At 44.9% G+C, this 19,074-nt stretch overlaps 2 protein-coding genes across 2 annotated transcripts; both read left to right on the top strand.

The window, feature by feature from the left end:
- The first annotated feature begins 127 nt into the window (after positions 1-127).
- On the top strand, positions 128-11,159 carry pole2 (polymerase (DNA directed), epsilon 2). The gene is made up of 19 exons (XM_023828235.2): positions 128-294; positions 808-908; positions 1,027-1,102; positions 1,306-1,383; positions 1,670-1,763; positions 2,053-2,127; positions 2,230-2,313; positions 3,485-3,541; positions 3,764-3,812; positions 4,165-4,237; positions 6,077-6,249; positions 6,844-6,933; positions 7,072-7,126; positions 7,860-7,919; positions 9,000-9,077; positions 9,366-9,474; positions 10,458-10,634; positions 10,768-10,835; positions 10,975-11,159. The coding sequence occupies exons 1-19, from the start codon at positions 227-229 to the stop codon at positions 10,991-10,993; spliced, it is 1,584 nt and encodes a 527-aa protein (XP_023684003.1). The 5' UTR covers positions 128-226; the 3' UTR covers positions 10,994-11,159.
- Positions 11,160-11,990: 831 nt separating this feature from the next.
- klhdc2 (kelch domain containing 2) lies at positions 11,991-19,024 on the top strand. The gene is made up of 14 exons (XM_023828357.2): positions 11,991-12,103; positions 12,736-13,011; positions 13,201-13,280; positions 13,468-13,585; positions 14,417-14,532; positions 14,625-14,706; positions 15,104-15,187; positions 15,349-15,429; positions 16,006-16,064; positions 16,192-16,301; positions 16,596-16,668; positions 16,936-17,023; positions 17,297-17,349; positions 18,283-19,024. The coding sequence occupies exons 2-14, from the start codon at positions 12,742-12,744 to the stop codon at positions 18,404-18,406; spliced, it is 1,338 nt and encodes a 445-aa protein (XP_023684125.1). The 5' UTR covers positions 11,991-12,103; positions 12,736-12,741; the 3' UTR covers positions 18,407-19,024.
- The last annotated feature ends 50 nt before the right edge of the window (positions 19,025-19,074 follow it).

Genomic DNA, 19,074 nt, shown 5'->3' with positions numbered 1-19,074 from the left:
ATATTAGTTACCTTTTATAAAATGTTTTATGTAGTGTATGAGTCTAATATTAAAAGGCATATAATATCTGTCGTGACCATAAACCCATGGTCCACAGGTAAGCGTGGTGATAATGGGATTGCCCCCTCTGGCTCCGTCGAGACGGGCGCTAGGACCCCGCGGACTCCCATCGCCAAACTCACCGCAAAAGAGGCGGAAGTGCGAGATTTAGCGCCAACTGTTGAAGATGGAGTCGCACAAAGTGAAGGCGAAAGTGTCAGCAGCTTTCAAAATGCGGGGACTTATTCTTCGCCCGTAAGTTTTTTGGGTAACGATTAAAGCAGATAATGGCTGGACTACATATGCAGCCTGCCGTCGTGTTTTCGGAGGGTTATTATTGACTGGAACTTAAGACCCTGACCTTAAACTTAATCATGCCCCAGTCTATCCCAGTTCATCTCCACAGATACTAACGGATTAATATATAAAATATTCGTAGTATGATATGTTAGTAGCATGCAGTTTTTCAAAATTTGCATGACTGCTTTTCACGCGTGTGTATAAACATAGCTTATTATTGTACCTAAAGTCCAGCAGATAGTTAATGTTCTTCAAGTTATTACCATAGTTTTCTCTTTAATCTTCCTAACATTTGCAAAGAAGTATCAATATAGCGCTCTGAAGGTTAAGCACTATAACTGGTATTAACTAATGGGAATTTGGACAGAAATAGAGAAAGACGGGATGACATGATGCACATCTACAGCAGCCCGACTTATAATTATGGAGGTGATTTTTATGTTTATTAATTATTAACATTTTTTTCAGTGACGCCAGCAGGTACTTGGTGGAGGTGTTGAGTTCCGTGAGTGAGCTGGAACTGGAGGATGTTCTCGAAAAGGTGTTGGACGCTGTGGAGAAGCAGCCGCGTAAGTGACAGGCAGAGGCGGTCTTTTCCTCAAAGGTGGCGTAATCAGTGACATTTGCTCGCACATCACTGGAACTGCGCAGTTTTTGCATGGCTCCTAACCTCCCGTCCATCCACAGTGTCCTCCAATATGATTGAGCTGTCCTTGGTGGAGATAGCGGTCCAAGAGTGCAGCCAGTCATGTGACGAAAACATGTGAGTAGATACTGTCGTTATTTTGTCATCCTGTGGGATATCTTGGGCTCTAGGGGATTTTGGATAGCTGCATTATGTAAAACATTAGTACTTATTATGCATGCTTTTAAAATTTAGGTTACACTTCCAGCTGTATAATATTAACTTTCATATTATTTTCTGACTCCTCACCTCTTTTTTTAATGTGCATTTTTTTTCGCCAGAGATAATGTCTTTAACATTATTGGAGCTTTTGATATCCCAAGATACATCTATAACGGAGAGAGGAAGAAATTTATACCGTAAGTATAGAAATTAATTGTGAACCTTAGGTGTTATGCAGTGATGTTATCTATGCAGTGATATTTATGGGAGACACTTTGGTGGCGAAATGCACACAGGATCAGTAGAAAGAGTGCTGGATTTCACACAGTGCCTCAGATCTTGTATGTCAAGAAATTCTGACCCAGTTTTTCCTCTGCAGCTCAGTCCATAAATTGCTTGCCTTTGGATGGAGGCTCTGAGTATGTTATCTGATGATTAATTGTGTTTTCTGCTGTAGAGATCACAGATGTTCTTCCCTTGCAGACTCGCCATGTCCAACCATCCTACCCCAAGACTTTGTGGAACCCCAAGGGACAAGGCAGAGCTATTCAGAGAGCGTTACACCATCCTGCAGCAGGTCTGGGTCCTGCCACGTTCTGCGAGTTACCCGCTGCACCCACTTTCACAGGCTGCCCTGTGCCAGTCCTCTGCCTACAGACCCTGCCATCTCTGCTCCTCAACACCGGACTGCCTTCATCTTTCAGCTTGGCCTCCATCTGACCTTCCATTCTTTCAGCTTCGCCTCCTTCTGCCACGGCTCCAGATCCGCGGGCATCTTATCGTTTTATTCTAATAAAAAAACCAGGACGTCAGATGGGTCCACAGTGCCCAGCATTTCAATGACTTTTTACTTCCTGCTCTCACAGCGTATACACAGACACGAGCTCTTCACACCCCCCGTGATCGGATCGGCCCCGGAGGAAGGCCAGAACAAATTCCAGGTAGGCGGTCGGGGCCTGAACACGAACCCAGCACGGCATATGCTTTTGGCCGGGTTTTCCCTTAGGGAGGGGGTGACCGTGGTTGGATGGCTGCCGTTTCAGTTGAGGACAGTGGAGGCCTTGCTGGGAAGCACAGCCAAACTCAGGGAGGTGATCGTACTGGGGATGGTGACACAGCTGAAGGAGGTAGGTGTGTCCCCCCCCCCCTCCTTTGATGTCACTTCTCCCTTTGGTGTATTTTGGCCAAATAAACCAGCTCATCGTTTAGAATAGAATAGTAAAAGTTTATTAATCCCTTTGGGGCAATCCTCTTTACCTCCTCTTGCTCTCCGTAACACGGACATGCAGGTGAGAGCCAGTTTGGGGTCACAGCAAATGGTCCTCAGACATTGACTGTTCCAATCTCCGGTCCTGAGACTTAGCCCACTGAGCCACACGCCACCCCTTCTGATTTCATCCACAATAAGGACTGCAGTGCTGCTCAGTAGCTGCATTCCTCATTTATGCTCCTCTGGGGGCCGTAGCGCCAGTCCTGGCCCTGGGTCGCCGCTCTGGATACGACACATGTTGTGTCAAGGCCCCAGAATTCCCTAGACCTGGTTCTGTACCTTAGCACATGGCAATACATTTACCCCCCCCCCCCCATTCCCCACACCACCTCTATCCCCCTCTACACACTTTGGTTAGCAGTTATTGGCTAAAAACTGCTACACTGAGAGATTATATGCTGAATCATCCAGTTTACTTTCTTTTATGAGTGTCTTTTGTATTTGTGTGCACATTGTATATAAAACACGTTTAACTTTTTTTGATAGTCTGGCTGGTGCTGTTTTTGTTTTTGTGTACTTCCTGATATTGTGTCGGTGTGTCGCTCTATTCAGTTCATGACTGCTTCCGTCAGTCGTTCTCTTCCTGTTCGGTTTGCTCTTTTGTAACATTAAACACACACAGTAATTTCATTATACTTGTGTTCGGTGTATTGCCATTAATTTCTCTTTCTGAAGGACACACCAAGACCAAATAGGAATTCCAGAAAGCTACGACTTTGTAAACAGTGATCGTTATGTTGATCACGAATTCGCCCCAGACTTCGCCATCCTGCTCCCAGAAAAGGCCATAAAGCTGTCATTTGTTCACCTAATGCTGTGATCCTAAGTGACCCGTTAGGTGTGCAGTTTATCTCCTTAAACAGCCGGCTGTCTGGTGCTTGGGGCTGTAAGAGCAGGTGCTCTGCCAGAACATGAAGCAGCAGTGCCTTTGAAGTTGCGAGTTCAGTTTCTAGATGTGAGCTTTAATGCTGAAGTGGATCTCTAACCTCCCTTTTATGTCCTTTCTTCGCTTCTCTGAACGCATTAAGGGCAAATTCTTCTTGGAGGACCCCAGCGGCACAGTGCAGCTCAATCTCTCCAAAGCAATATCCTTTTCCCAGTATGCTGTGGGGGCCGTAGTGTTACTGTGGGCAGCTCCAAACCCACAGCATCGCCGTCGCTGAGACAGTCATACCCCCCTCCCCCCAAGCATCTGATTAAATATGGAACAGCCGGGTCTCCCTGCAGAAGGCTCCGGAATGGAGCACGATAAAGGTGCCCCTCCAACTCTCTCTGATGTCAGAAACCCCCCTTAACACCATCCCCACCAGTTCCACAGCGGTCTGTACACAGAGTCCTGCTTCGTCTTGGCGGAAGGTGAGGTGCAAAATCCACTGCGCTGAGATTAACAACTTGCTTGTAGAGGTTTATTTGGTCAATACTCATTTTAGCTGTAAATATTCATACCTATTGTTAGGGATTAATGAAACACCATTGTTTCTTGTGCTGTAATTGTATACATTAATTCTCACCTGGCAATGCAGCAGAGTAAAGATTTGTGCAGGAAATCTGGGATCAGTTTCATTGTCTTCCGGAAAGAAACACAGTAATAATTATAAACAATGCCATGGGAAGGGGTTCTCAGTTCTGCCCCAGCCCATTGTAAGTGCTGTGGCTTGGCATTGATCCCACCAGTCTGGTCTCACACCACCTTGTCTCGTTTCGTTAGGCTGGTATGATGACTCCATCTTTCACGTCAATGCCTTTGGCTTCCCGCCCACCGAGTCGTCCACCATCACCAGGTCAGCTGACAGCCCCCCCCCCCTCCATCACGTACCATAAGTGATGCTAGAATCCCGTTAAAGTCAGTTACACAATTACAGCACCTTTCTATGAGTAATTTGAATCCTCCTCTAGATTTTTTTTTTATGTAATACTTTTAGATTAGTAACATTTTTATGCAAATCGGGATTCCAGGTCAATAACACCAGATCGACATACAGTGTCTAATACACGCATTGGGACCTGGACGAGTTTAACAAAGAAAAAAATTAATTATAAAAAGCAAAGAAGAAATGTAGTAAATGAATAGCCTAAAGGATTGTAGATGTATGTCTGGAGGCAAATAGAGTCGGTCTATTCATATAGCAGCCTTGCTATTTGTGTGTAGAGGTGAAAGAAATCTCCAGAACAGTGATTTTTTTTAATGCTGGTCATATGTGGGCCTTAACATTGCAGTGGGGTTGCGGGTCGCATTTGATTCACAGAGGAAATTCCTGCCGTAGACCATAATAGTAGCAGACATGTTGTAGCCGAGTAGCAAGGTCTGTTCAGCAAGCAAACAGCGTCATTCATGTATCAGATGATGTACCAGACACTTTGCCAGTTACCTCCTGTATAACAGAGTATAAATGTACATGCACTAGACCAGTGTTTCCCAATCCGGTCCTCAGGGACCCACTGCCGGTCCATGTTTTTGTTCCCTCTGAGCTCCCTGGCTGACAGTCCATATAGGGACTGGGAGGGATCAAAAACATGGACTGTCTGTGGGTTCCCGAGGAAGGGATTGGGAAACACTGACCTAGACTGTTGAAAAACCAATTGCTCAAGCTAAAGGTTTGTAATATTTCTATCACTTGGGGGAGGGGGGGGTGTTGAATTACCTCAGTCTTCAAACGTATGCAAGGTATCCAATACCAGTACAATGTTATCATTCTCGTCCTAGTGACAATGTGACAGTGCCTGTTGGGGATATTATGTAATGAGCAGCGATATCATTGACAAGCAAAATGAGCGCGATAACATATCTGCAGTGTGGAAATACTTCAGAGTTAACAACAAAATCCAGACCGTAGCAGATTGTAAACTGTGCTCTAGTAAACTATCAAGAGGAGGTACAAAGTCAGGATTATGCGATACTAGTAATCTAATTAAACATCTAAAGCTAAGCATAAGAGAGTATGATGAAGTTGCCACGAGCAGCAACTCTGCAGCAATCAAATGTGCAGCAAACACTAGCATAGAGAGAGAAAATGTCAAATGATAAACCTCATGCAGTGAAAATAACAAGCTTTAACGCGGTATCGATCAGGCCCAGTGTCGTAATGGTAATACATTCTTAGGTGGTACGCAGTATAAAAGGTTTGTGAACCACTACTTTAGAGGTTTTAGAGCGGCATGTTATTAAATCATAACCTGCCGATGCATCGTTCTCCACGGAAACTAAAAAACGATGATCAGCCCACCCAACCCCCGGGTGGCAAGTCTTAACGCCAGCTGTTTGTTGGATTGTTTGTGTCTCATTTTTTTCAGGCTTTCACATTTTTTCTCTGCAGAAAAAAAAATTAAGTGCCCCAATTGGTGTTGCAGTAGGGGGATTGTTTGGGGGGGGATTTCAGTGTTATTATTTATCCTAATATTTTTAAGTTAAAATATTATTATTATTATTATTATTTTAGACAACGCACAGCACTAATTGGTATCAGTATTTGTGAGTACCAGTAAGCAACCTCTAGCACTCTTGGTCTGAAAAAATGGCGTCTCTGGATTCCTAAAGAACCGCTGGAGCTGTCGTGTTTGGTATGATCTTCAGCGTGGATGCTTATGAAGTGTGCTGAGCCGGGCTGTCTTGCCGTCTGCAGGGCGTATTTTGGGGACATTAACTTCTTCGGTGGCCCCTCCTCCACGTCAGTGAAGGCCTCGTCCAAGCTGAAGAAGCTGGAGGAGGAGAATGAGGACGCCATGTTTGTGTTCGTGTCGGACATGTGGCTGGACAGCGTGGAGGTGATGGAGAAGATCCACACCATGTTCTCAGGTGCCTCTCCCAAACCCCCATACTTCAGTGTATTGGTTGGCTGCATTCTCTGTTTACCCATTTTGTTTTAGCTCAACATTGCCATCTGCTGGATGCCTTATGTGCCAGCGGGTGATTTTCTCACGGCAATCTTACAAATTTAATAATACATTTTGTTCCATATATAAGTATTTGTTAAGGAGAATAATTTCAGTCTTTATACTGCATTTTTGCACTGACAAACAAACATGTACTGTAGGCAAAAAAAAATCTATTTTGTTTTTGTGCCGGTGACACTAATGATCAGTAATGATCTGCTGAATAGCCTGACCGGCATGGTAGGTCAGTCTATAGTCTGTTTGTTGCCTCCAGGGTTGGGGCTTTCAGCCTCTGCTGTGTGTGTACAGATCAGTTAGGTGGGAATGTGGGGCAATGAGATTCTGCAAACCAAAATATAAGCCATACTTTTCTGCTTGGCATTACACTGTTTTAACTTTTTGAGCTGCATGTGATTAGGATTATATAAGGAATCCCCTTTACACACACTGTACCGCTGATAATGCAGGCTGGCTCCCGGACCCGCTTTTCATTCCTCTTTCCTCCCTGACGGTGCAGGATACTCTTCCATGCCTCCCACCTGCTTCATTTTCTGTGGGAACTTCTCCTCTGCCCCCTACGGCAAAAGCCAGATCAAATCTCTGAAAGGTGAGGAGCTTACAGCGCTGTAACCCATGGCAATCATGCCTTTTTTATTTCTTTTGCTGCACCATAAAATCGAGCTGCTGATTTCAAGCATGAGCCTAGCCTCTCTTGGCCAAAGTCTGCCTTTTTCTCCTCTCCCAGAATCCCTGAAGGCTCTCGCTGACATGATCTGCGAATACCCCAACATCCACAGCAGGTGAGCCTTTCAGGGAAGTCGCTCTGGCCCTTTGGAGCCGTGCTCTGCGACTCGCGGCTCCTTCAGAGCTGCAGCCTGGCTGCCCGTTTCAGTTTGGGATTTAATTAGTGGCCAGTCTGTGCTTCAGGCGACTGGAAGGAGAGGGAGCAGGTTTGTGCCTCGCTGATGTCAGGGACTGGAGATAGAGACTTGTGACTTAGAGAGTGACCTTTGACACACATGGGTTACTTTGAATCCTTTTTTAATTCTGTGCCTGTGTATGCATTTGTTCTTTGTGTCGTGTGTCTTGGGGGAACTACAGTAAGCATTATGGCATTACTGCATCAGGTATTTCTATATCTCAGAATGGCAGAATTCCCCCAAACGATTAGTCACGTCCGTTAATCTTTTCTGGAACGTATCATAAAACGTTCAGCTTGACACCGGTTTTAATGGGACCTGGAGTTCACAAACTGGAGTCCGTTAAGTGTGTGCAGTCTTAATTGGCTTAATCAGCATCTGAAGGGTCCGTGAAATGTGTAAGGTCTTGACTGGTTTAATCCAGCAAAAATTGAATAAACCACAGCTGGCGCTGGGTAGCAGATATTAAAGCAGCTGCTCGCTGCCACAGACGGGCGTGATGAACTGTGACATCTGCTGTTTGGCATTTTCTAGTCCGTGTTTTAAAGACCTGCGTTTAAAAGCGACCATGACTTGTGCTGCCTCTGACACAAGCTTCTCTCTCGAAAAACAGCAGCCGCTTCGTGTTTGTCCCCGGTCCTGAAGACCCGGGTCCTGGCACAATCTTACCCAGGTGGGACTGGCCGTGCATCGCTGACACTAACAAGAGGCTTAGCCTGACTCTGATTACGAAAATTTCCTCAAGGGTTATGACTGCTGTTTGGTAGTGTGTGCATTCCTGGGTTTCCTTGAGTTTGGCGTAATGTGCCATTGATCTTTATTAATAAATGTATCCCAGCTAGGGTGTATCTCTGGAAGAGGTGTTCCTTACATTTTATTTATTCAGCAGACACCCTTATCCACAGCAGTGTAGATTTATTTTGTTTGTTTTTAGAAAGCAGGGTCAGACAGTCCCTGGAGCCAAGTGAGAGAGTTTGATGTTGGAAGGCACGTAACTTCATTTAAATGCATAGGTCTGTTTATTGGGGGGGATGAAGCCAAGTGAAATATGGGGGGGGGGGACACATCCCCCCCGTCCCCCCTGGTTCCTACGCCCCTGTCTGCAGCAAATGGGGTTTACGGGCCTTGTTAAAGAGGCCGACAGTGAAATCACTCAAGCAACTCTGGGATTTAAACTGGTGATTTTCCAATCACAGGGCCAGCTTCCTAACCCGCTCAGCCACACAGTACCCCTGACGTAAGCAATTTACTGGGATAAGAGGCTGGACGTTTTAGTAATACATAAACCTGGGGTTCTTAATAGGGTCAGATGTTCCTTAGTTTTTTAGCATAACAAACACGTCGGCCATAACTTGATTGTCTTAAAGAATCCGAAATGATATAAAAAATTGGAGAAAGTATAATCCCAGCAATAATCCAATAATACCGACTCCTGCTGGCCATGCAGCCGCCAAGTGGAAATCCTGCCTCGTCTGAGCATCTCAGTGGGTTTTACAAATGACAGCAGCGACGGGCGTTAAAGTCCAGCAGCTTTTATAATGGCTTCCTACCCTTCGTGGTGACGTTTGCTCCACAGATCCCAGTGGGAGAGCGAGACGTTAGTTGTTTGATGTCATGCAACATTAACTTTTATTAGCAAGGACCGAAAGCAAAGTGGAATTTGTGTCACTTGGGCAGTTTTTGTGTGCAAAGCGGATTCCTTTGGATAGGTTGTGCAAATACTGGCCTGAGTGTTTATAATGAATCTTTGCAGGCCCCCTCTTGCTGACGACATAACGGAGGAATTTCGAAAGAAGGTGCCTTTTTCCGTGTTCACTACTAATCCGTGCAGGTAAACTCAATTATTGTAGAAAAATTCGGGTTGCCTGTGTTATTCGGTTGATCAGGTTTTCATTTATTTTTACTTTGTGTGTTTTTATTTTGTGAAATTCTTTTCACTTTGAAAAAATAGGCGTTCATGGTCTTAGCCAGTGTTTCCTAACCGTGTCCTCAGGAACCCCCAGCCGATCCACAGCTTTGCCCCCCAAACTCCCGGGTTGGGAAACACTGGTCTAAGCATTATAGACATAGGTTAGAAAGACCTGCAGATTTCCTACACCTTCTCCCTCTTCCCTCTCAGAATACAGTACTGCACCCAGGAGATAGTGGTGATCCGTGAAGACCTGGTGAACAAAATGTGCCGGAACTGTGTGCGTCTCCCTAGCAGCACTATGGACATCCCCAACCATGTGAGTTCAGCATCTCTCGGCAGATGCTGTCAACAAAGCATTTAGATGAACTCTGTTCAGTTTTTTTATGTTCATTGACGCAGTGAAAATGAGATGATGACACTAAGCCAGCCGTGTCCTATACACCAGCCCCCTCCCTTATCCGCAGGTGATGCATTCCAAGATCTACCACGAATAATAGCAAGTCATCCATGGACTCTATATACAACTGTGATTTTCATGTACATACATGTAGCAAAGTTTAATTGTTAAATTATGCACAGTAAGACATCACCAACATTAAATACTATAATAATAAAGTTCATTGTTCATAATTATACAGTACTGCACAACCTCGTTCTCAAGACACGATGATGGAACAATGAAAATCATGCTTTTTATACCCCTAAAGAGATGATGGAACAATGAAAATCATGCTTTTTATACCCCTAAAGAGATGATGGAACAATGAAAAACATGCTTTTTATACCCCTAAAGAGATGATGGAACAATGAAAATCATGCTTTTTATACCCCTAAAGAGATGATGGAACAATGAAAATCATGCTTTTTATACCCCTAAAGAGATGATGGAACAATGAAAAACAGAGGCGACTCATGGGCATTGCCGCCATTAAATCGTGTCCCCCTCACATTTCATAATTATTCACTTGGATCTCCCCACATTTAACATAAAATATTAGTTTTATGCCAGTGTGTCCCCACATTCAAAATGCTTCTGACGTCCCTGAGGCGACTGTTACACATTTTACAGTGAAAATCATTGTACCATGTACAATATCTGAGTATTGTGGGTACTCACCGTCTTACAGTCTGTACTTGCTTGGTGTGCTGTTTGAAATTTATGAATCGTTTCTGGAGTTCTTAAACTTTTTTTGGACTGCAGTAAACTGCAGGTAACGGAAACCGTGGTAACGGAAACCGGAGACACGGGGGTCCCACTGTAGTAAATGCACTCACGCTCTGTTCATCCTTGCACCCCAGTTCGTGAAGACCATCTTATCTCAAAGTCACCTGACGCCCCTGCCGTTGTACGTCAGCCCAGTGTACTGGGCATACGACTACGCCCTGCGGGTGTATCCTCTGCCCGACATGATAGTCTTTGCGGACAAGTATGACCCCTTCAACATCGGCAATACTGACTGTCTGTGCGTCAACCCCGTAAGTCCTGCACATGCAACCCCCCTGCCGCATCCTCTGTGCATAAGGGAGTTTGGAATGAGACGTAACATTTCATGGTATTAACCCACAACATCATAAATGCTACAGTAAAAGGCACTTTTGTCTTTTTTAGGGGTCTTTTCCAAGAAGCGGGTTTTCTTTTAAGGTGTACTACCCTTCCAGTCGAACCGTGGAGGACAGGTATCTGCCAAGTTTATTTGCGTAATGCATTGTATCAGAGATCTACATATTACCATCAAAAGTCTATCCAGAGAAGAAACACTATAATAAGTAAAAGGAAGACCTACCTACCATTTGTTTTTGTTTTTTTTTTTTACAGCAAACTTCAAGGTCTCTAAATGACAACATCACTACCAACAGAAATGTGGAGCTTCCATGGAGCAGCATTCTGTGTTGCAAATTTGTAGTTATGTAAAAATGTGTGTGAGTATGTGAACTCAGTTTTTAATTTCAGTATTGTCGTGTGTTTGTAATAAAGGTTGGTGTACCTTTTGTTATAAGTAATTGTTACTGGTCTGTGTCGTCATTCATTTTTAAAAACAAGATTTTAATAAAATGTTCAGTGACTTGCAATAAAAATTGGAATATTTTTTCATTCCTTATTCGTATACCTTGGCTCTTTACATACATTTACCTGCAAAGCGCAATAAATATCCTCACGTTTTCCAGTCACAGTTTCTGGCTGTTGGAGCCTGTCCCAGGCAGCACAGGGCATGTCTGCATAGGATTTCAGTCCCTCAAACGGCGCACACACACCCACACACCCGCTACTGAATAATGAGACACCAGTTAGATTAACTGCAAGCCTTTGGACTGTGGCTGGTGGAAATCCGTCTGACACCATGCACACAGAGGAGACTGGACAACACAATGGACAACTACACAAGCAACACATAACGGATAACGACACACAATCTAATATAACTTAATTTCTTCCATCTGTAAATTATAAAAAACATCTGTACCTCATGGCACATCTGCACCTTACCTTGTCTGCACCTTATGGCACTTTATTTATTACATGGTAAATGCATCTTTACCTCTGTATATATATGTATATTCCTCCATTAGTACTTATATACTTATCCTATGTCTAGCACAGCTGGAGTTCAGCCAGGGAAACACATTTCACTGTATGCTGTACCAGCTATAACTACATGTGACAAATAAAGAATCTTGAATCTTGAATCTTGAGATGGGTCTAGTACCCAGAATCACTATGGTACCTCATAAATATTAATACTATTATCACCACTACCGTTCAATTGACGTGTGGGGTATTATATTGACCTTCCAAACATGGTCGACTCGGGGGGGCATGACTTTGACATCACTTCCTGTAGGGCCTCCTGAAATGAATTCTTTAGCCGTGTACTTCCAGTGTAAACAAGGCGGCAGGTGCGGGACGGCGTATTCCTGAAAAACACATTTGACTTCCTGCAACATTTGTGAGTGTTCCTCCTGTGTCTATTTCTTTTTGTATTTTACAAACACTGCTGTTTTTTTTTTGCAAGTGGGTGAAAAGCTAACGTTTACCAAATGGGCGAACTTGAAATTAAAACGTCTATTGAGTTGTTACTGACTGCATGCCTGGCGATAACTCTCTTTAAGATTAGTGTGTCGGTCGATAGAGTAAGTGGTAGAAATATGCTTGATTTTTCAATTGAAAGTAACTTCTTAGCTAAGTACTACTATGACTTTCCAAGCATTGTCGATACTTTTTTGGATATCTTGTCGTATTTCTTAAGCTAGCTAGATATCTTGTAATATCGTATTTTATTCATCGTTAAAATGTATGTGAGACAACTTTGGAATATGTCGTCTCGGAGCTATTACCAACTATGTAAAGTGAAAGGCTGAAAGAGATACGTTAATTTTACTATAATATAGTCATTCGTGATTAAAAAAATTTCCGCGTTCAGATCAACTTGGGCATGTTGCCTGGCGTAAGGAAGGTGTTTTAGCTTTATTGTATGCTGCGGTTTAAGTGATTTGTGTAATATGACTTATCATGCCTGTAATTTTGAGTTTTGTTGGAGCCTACGAAAATGGCAGTGAAATAAACACATGTCCCCCGCAGGACTCCATGGCTGAGGAAATGGACGAGGACCCCGCATACCAAGTCGTCCAGGAGGACGAGGAGAATGAGGAAGAAGAGGTGGATGGTGGTGAGGAGGAGGAGGAGGTGGATGGCGATGAAGAGGAGAACGTGTTTGACTGGGTGGTCGATGAAGAGCTTCTAGATCATGAGTTGTCTTCTGGCAACGACTCCTTCGAGATGGACACTCCTGCTGAGCGTAGCGGCCATATTGCCGTAATGGATGGCAGTAATATGTATGTGTGGGGGGGATACAAGGTATGTGGTGCCTTCATCTTGCGCCGGGGGTGGGGGGGGGGGGGGTGTTTTTTTTGAGTCTGAAATGCTGCAGGTGTATTGTGAAGAGACACTCAGCATTTGTGTCCTTATGAATTGCACATGGAATCCTTACATCTCCTATGTTTCAGACTTTTGAAATACTACCCCCCCCCCCCTTTTCTCTTGCAGAACACACAGACAACAGGATTCCTTGATTTCTACCTTCCAAGGAATGAGATTTGGATCTACAACACAGAGATAAGGCGATGGTAATCAGATTCCTTATGCTTATCCCTGGTTAGGTCATTAAAGCTGTTTGACCGTTGTGCAAATGATGTCCTTATATGTGGTGAATAGCTGTCTGGAATAATGGTAGCAAACGCCAAAGCTACCCGTGAGGTATGCCAAGGCCAGTCTTCTAAAACTTTAGTCACGAAAGGATCCCATGGTGTGCAGGAAGAAGCGGGTGACGGAGGGCGATATGCCGCCCTCCATGTCTGGCAGCTGTGCCGTGTGTGTTGAGGGCGTCCTCTATCTCTTCGGTGGCCATCACGCTCGTGGGAACACGGATCGGGTGAGCTCTCCGTCTCATGGTCCTTTTGTCTTCAAGGTTCTGACACAGTGATATGATGCATGCTTTCGCTGGGAGAAGAAATGACCAAACCACAGACCAATCTTGTAGCATCTGCACTCATGGCACCCCTACCTCCAAAATACATATTCCTTCCTCTTATGCACTTGACCTGTGTACTAAAATGACTGAGTCATGGTTATGACTCACTGAAAAAAGTAAAACAAAGCTGTTTTTCTCATTACAATAGCTGAGAATTATTAGGTTGTTCACTTAAACTTTTAAATATATGGTTATTATAATAATAACACTTTACTGATCCCAGTGGGGAAATCCTCTATTCGCCAACCCCATCTTTCTCTCCATGACGCACGCAGAACACAGACACTTATGTAGGTAAGAGCGAGCCTGACAGTGAAGGGCAGCCACCCGCAGTGGCGCCCATGGACCTGGGGGTTAAGGGTCTTACTCAAGGGCCCGCAGATGTAACTATTCTGCCAAGGCTGGGCTCAATCTGGCGACCTTCCGATCACGAGCACTTAGGCGTAGCCTGCTGAGTCACATGCTTAGCTAGTACCTATTTTTTTACAGGTCAAACCAAATTTTGTTTTTCATTGAGTCCGCATCAAATATTTCATGTGATTGATCCATTTTTTTGTTTGTTTGTTTATTTTCAGTGCAGACTGTCCATGTCCTTTCCTGCCCCTTTTACCGGACTTTATCAGACCATAGCAATGAGCTGTAATTAAAACTGTTTACTGGGCTAGGGTAGGGTTACTCTGTACTTGCCAAGCACCAAGTTACCCCCCTGTGGTGCATTGCTTTGCTCTGCAGTTTTACCGTCTTCCTCTGAGGACGACTGAGGTCCTGTGCTGGGAGAATATGAGGAACCTGAAGGGCTTGGCTCCCACCTGCAAAGACAAGCTGGGATGCTGGGTGCACCAGAACAGGTGATTTGCCTGTTAACCTAGCATGTGCTCCTAATTCTGTGATATGATTACAACGTGCAGATGATGTGAAACTCCTTCTGTTGTCTGTGAAGGCTGGCTTTCTTCGGGGGATATGGCTATGTCGCTCAAGGTGGCCATTTGGGAACGTTTGAATACGACGAGTCATCGTTCTGGGTAAGAAGTCTGCCATATGACAAGGCAGCTTTCTTTCACAGGAAGTGGGTCCCCGATTTGTTTGCCACTCAGGATGTTTTTCTCTGAAAGAAAGCAAACCCTGGCCACTCTTGATAGGGGATGTCCATTTTTGACGTGTTAGTCTTCATTTCAGCTAAGGTTAGATTTGGATTAGGAATCTATAAGATTATTCAGTTGGAAGTCCCCAGAAAGAGAAGATTGCAAATGTGTGCTGGAAATGTGGGAAGTATAATTAACTGTTTAATTGTCCCATTGAACCAGGATTCTGCTACATTTAGCAGCAACTACTTGCTGTTTTGCATACTAAGATGTAAGAGGTTTATCTAAAGATGACTGAATTTCATGTGTGTGTTTGTGTTTTTGTTTGTTACCATAGGCAAATGGTGCTGGGCGGGGTTGGAACAATCACATCCACGTCCTTGATCTGGACACGTTCACCTGGAGTCAGCCGATCACAAAGGTATTCCATCTCTGTCCTGTTGTTCACCAGGTAGCCCCTATTAGGACAGATTCAGCTCTGTCTTGGAGTGGAGTGTATTGTTGACTGTCCATAAATGCAGCCTACCTATGTTTGGGTTGAAGGTATTATAGGTATCAAATTAACTCGCCTGTCTCCCTCAGGGAAATCCCCCTTCCCCGCGGGCTGCTCATGCCTGTGCCACTGTGGGGAACCGCGGCTTTGTGTTTGGGGGCCGCTACAGGGTAGGTTGTGGTTTCCACCAAGAAGGTTACCGATATCCTCATTCCCTCATTCGAGTGAAATCGGTCTTGCTGTATAGATTAATAACTTCATAATTGTATTTCATGGATGGGGAATACTTTTGGTTTCGGGACCGGCTGCCACTGCAGACAGTATTTGACAAATCTTTGTCAAACTTTCCCCACCTATTATATGGGCGAAGGCATCAACTTTTGAAATGCTAGCAAAGGAAGGAAAGAGCAGATGCAGAAGATCCTTCATGTCGTAAAGACAGTAACTCTTAAGGTTTTCTTCAAGCTTCCCATGAAATGATCTGGAATGTAATTCATTTTGAAACAAATCGCACCAAAATTTAAGCAGTATTGCTTAATGGTGGCTTATGAAAGGAGTGATCTGGTGAATCTGATTACACTGGAAAGGTGGGGAGTGTGTGTAGTGGTGGTAGGAATTGTAGAGGTTGGGGATGTGAGAGGAGTAGAGATTAGATTGGGGGGGGGGGGGGGGGGCATGGTCATGCAAGGAATGCATTACCATTAAGAAAACATCCAGTTAATAGTACTGTCTTTGTTCTGTAACAGGAACATCGTCTGAATGACTTGTACTACATCAACCTGGACACCTGGGAGTGGACTGAAATGTATGCGCTTACTATCTATTTCATTTCCTTACATTTTTGGGAAAGTGATGTAATTTAGCTGTACGATTAGCAAAAATGTAGTCCTTGAATGGTGGTTTGTCTCCCTAACCCTGCACCCCCCTCCCAGGAGTGTCCCCCAGCAGGGTCCAGTGGGCCGGTCCTGGCACTCCTTCATCCCTGTGTCACCTGACCACATCTTCTTATATGGTGGCTTCACCACAGACAAACAGACCCTCAGTAAGCATGGCGGCTGTGCCCTCGAGCTGTAGCCATTTGCTGCTTTCCTCCATCTGGATCTGGATATTAATGTCCTTTAATGGGGCTGGGCCAGTATGCCCCCCACCGCCATGTAGGCAGTGGCTGCCTCTCATGACCCCCTTTCTGTACATGCTCATGCTTTGCTGGTTTGTGGGGGATGTGTACTTTTATGGGTACGAAAGAGTAGAGCTTTGGGTTTTGTTTTCATTGGGCCGGGGCTCAGTTTCCCTGGTGACTGTCAGCTGTGTGAGTGTGATCACCTCCCTCCTGCAGGTGATGCCTGGCTGTACTGTGTGAGCACAAACGAGTGGAAGTCCTATAAGCACAGCAACACGGAGAGCCCCAGGTGAGTCATCGGTACCGAGATCTGGGTCTAGCTGCATTCCTAGTACTAGTATTTGTGATTAATATTTAGACACACACTGTGTTTACAGTAAAGTACATTTGATTATATGGATTATATGGAAACCGAATGCGGGGTGGCGCTGTTGCCTCACACCTCTGGGGGCTCCCTTTTCAAGTTTCTGTGTGTGTGGAAGCTCCTCCCATAACCGTGGAGCCGTGTTCTCCCGCTTAGCCTTCCTGAGCCTCCGCCTTCTGACTCTGCCCCCAGGCTGTGGCACACGGCCTGTTACGGGCCCGACGGCGAGGTGTTTGTCTTCGGGGGCTGTGCCAATAACCTGCTGTCCCATCAGCAAGCGGTGAGGGGCCATCCTGTGATGCACGCTGTAGGCTACACAGTGTTTTTTTGGGGGGGACGGAAAAAAAGCTCACATCTGACCCTGCATGTAAAGGAAGTGACTTGTTTTTATACGCATTGAGCATTCGTTTATAGTCTTAAGTATAGATAACGTCACGCAGTGTCCCATTTGCTGCTGTAATGCGTGTGTGTTTGTAACAGTGTGACACTGCTGAATACAATGTTTAAGCATGAGGGAGGGACTGGCAGTAACAAATTCACTTCCTCCCTGCAGGCTCACAGCAACGAGGTTCTGATTTTCAGCGTCCAGCCAAAGTCTCTCGTGAGGTGTGTAGAATCTTAAATTTTATATTAATGATTTGACCTCAGCACTTGTGATTTGAGGATTTATGTTGATCATTTTGTGATCTGAGTTGTGGACTAAAGTCTGAGAATCCTTCTGTGCAATGCTAGTTTGCGCCGCTTAATGAGGTCTTATGCATGGACACCTGGTGATTGATGCAGCCTCTCTCATTTCTGAGTTGTTACAGTGGTATATGTGTTAATGTGATTGGTTGAATGTTTGGGTTGAAGACACTTGGTTTGCTTGGTTGGGACTCTGCTCGTCAATATTTGCCTTTGATGGTTTTTGCCTTTTGATCCTCGAAAGGAACTCTTAGAACACCGAGTTTGTGAATTCTTTCAAAAGCGTCTTTAAGTAGTGCTAGCTGGTGGTTCATGTAGTGAAATGCAAATAGGCCATCAGTTCTCTACTGGGAGAGCTCATGTCACTTAACTGACATTAACCTGAATAAATTACTTAAGCAGGGAGATACCTGAGTTTTTCCAGTAAACTTAGTGTTGTGCATTTGCTGCTGTATCATACACGCATTCGCGAGGGGGGCTTGGCTGTGAAACAGGTGTTTGGCTGCTTCAGCTGCCCTTGATCTGCTAATACCTTCCAGGAAAACATGGTTTCCAAGGGAGAGCCAGAACCAGTAGGTGTCTGCACAAGTATGGTGCTAATTACCCATAATGTCACGGATGCTTGTGAACATTTTTTGTGACCAGCATCCCTGGACCAATTGTGGTTAAGGGCTCAACAGTGGCATCCCTCTGCTCACGAGATTCGAGCTGTGACTTTCCGGTCATAGTTAAAGGCCTAACCTGAATGGGAAACCCAGACTTTTAAGGAGCTGAAGGGCATTGACCCGATACAGGATGTGCATGGATGTGATGCTGGAGCTTAGCCCTGACCCCCTCCCCATGCTTCTCTCGCAGGTTCTGCATGGAGGCGGTCCTGCAGTACCGGGAGCAGCTGGCTGGCTCCTGGAACCTCCTGCCCAAACACCTGCTGCACCGCTTGATGCCGAGGCTGGGCGTCATCAACACGCTGGGCTCCTAGGCACCTGGCGCCCTGGGAGATGCAGCAGCACGCATCTGCGTGGAGGCGCGGCCTAGCAGGGTCAGCAGCCTCCGGCTAGCACCGGCTCGTCGGACTCCGGGTGATTTCCAGCCCCGGCTTTTGGACATTGGGTCGACTGGGACGTGGTCTGTAGTTTTTTTTCCTTTTAGTATGTGCTTTGATTGTTCATCAACATGGGTGAAATTTGGACAGAAGGCATCAGGTCTAGTGTAGCTGAACCTAAATGCATTGCTCTGATGCAGGAGGTGAGTAACCTGAACCACACTTAAGGAATGTCTAGTTTTAATATGTATGATGTATGAACATATTGGTTCTGTTTCCTCATGTCTGGTTGTACTGCTGCAAGCCAATCAAACCCCTGCTGATGGTGAAAGTGGGTGTGGCTAGGCCTGCCGGTTTGCCTGTCTCTGTAGCTCATGACCGCTTTAGCCTAAACTGTAGTGTTAATGTGATGTTCTTGCAATTGTGACAATGTGGGGCATTTGCACTAAAAGCTTTTACTTATTATCCAGTGTATTTTTTAATTTGTCAAATGCTGTAAGTACTTCTGTCAATTAAAAGCAAGTGTTGAATAAAGCAAACACTGTTGGTAGTATTGATCGATATCCCCTGGCTTCCTACATGCAGGTGTTGACAGGCATTTGAAA

This window comes from Paramormyrops kingsleyae, chromosome 14 (assembly GCF_048594095.1).
Source record: "Paramormyrops kingsleyae isolate MSU_618 chromosome 14, PKINGS_0.4, whole genome shotgun sequence".
NCBI lineage: Eukaryota > Metazoa > Chordata > Actinopteri > Osteoglossiformes > Mormyridae > Paramormyrops > Paramormyrops kingsleyae.
Note: the sequence above shows the minus strand (reverse complement) of the source record. Positions and strands in the feature narration are given on the sequence as shown.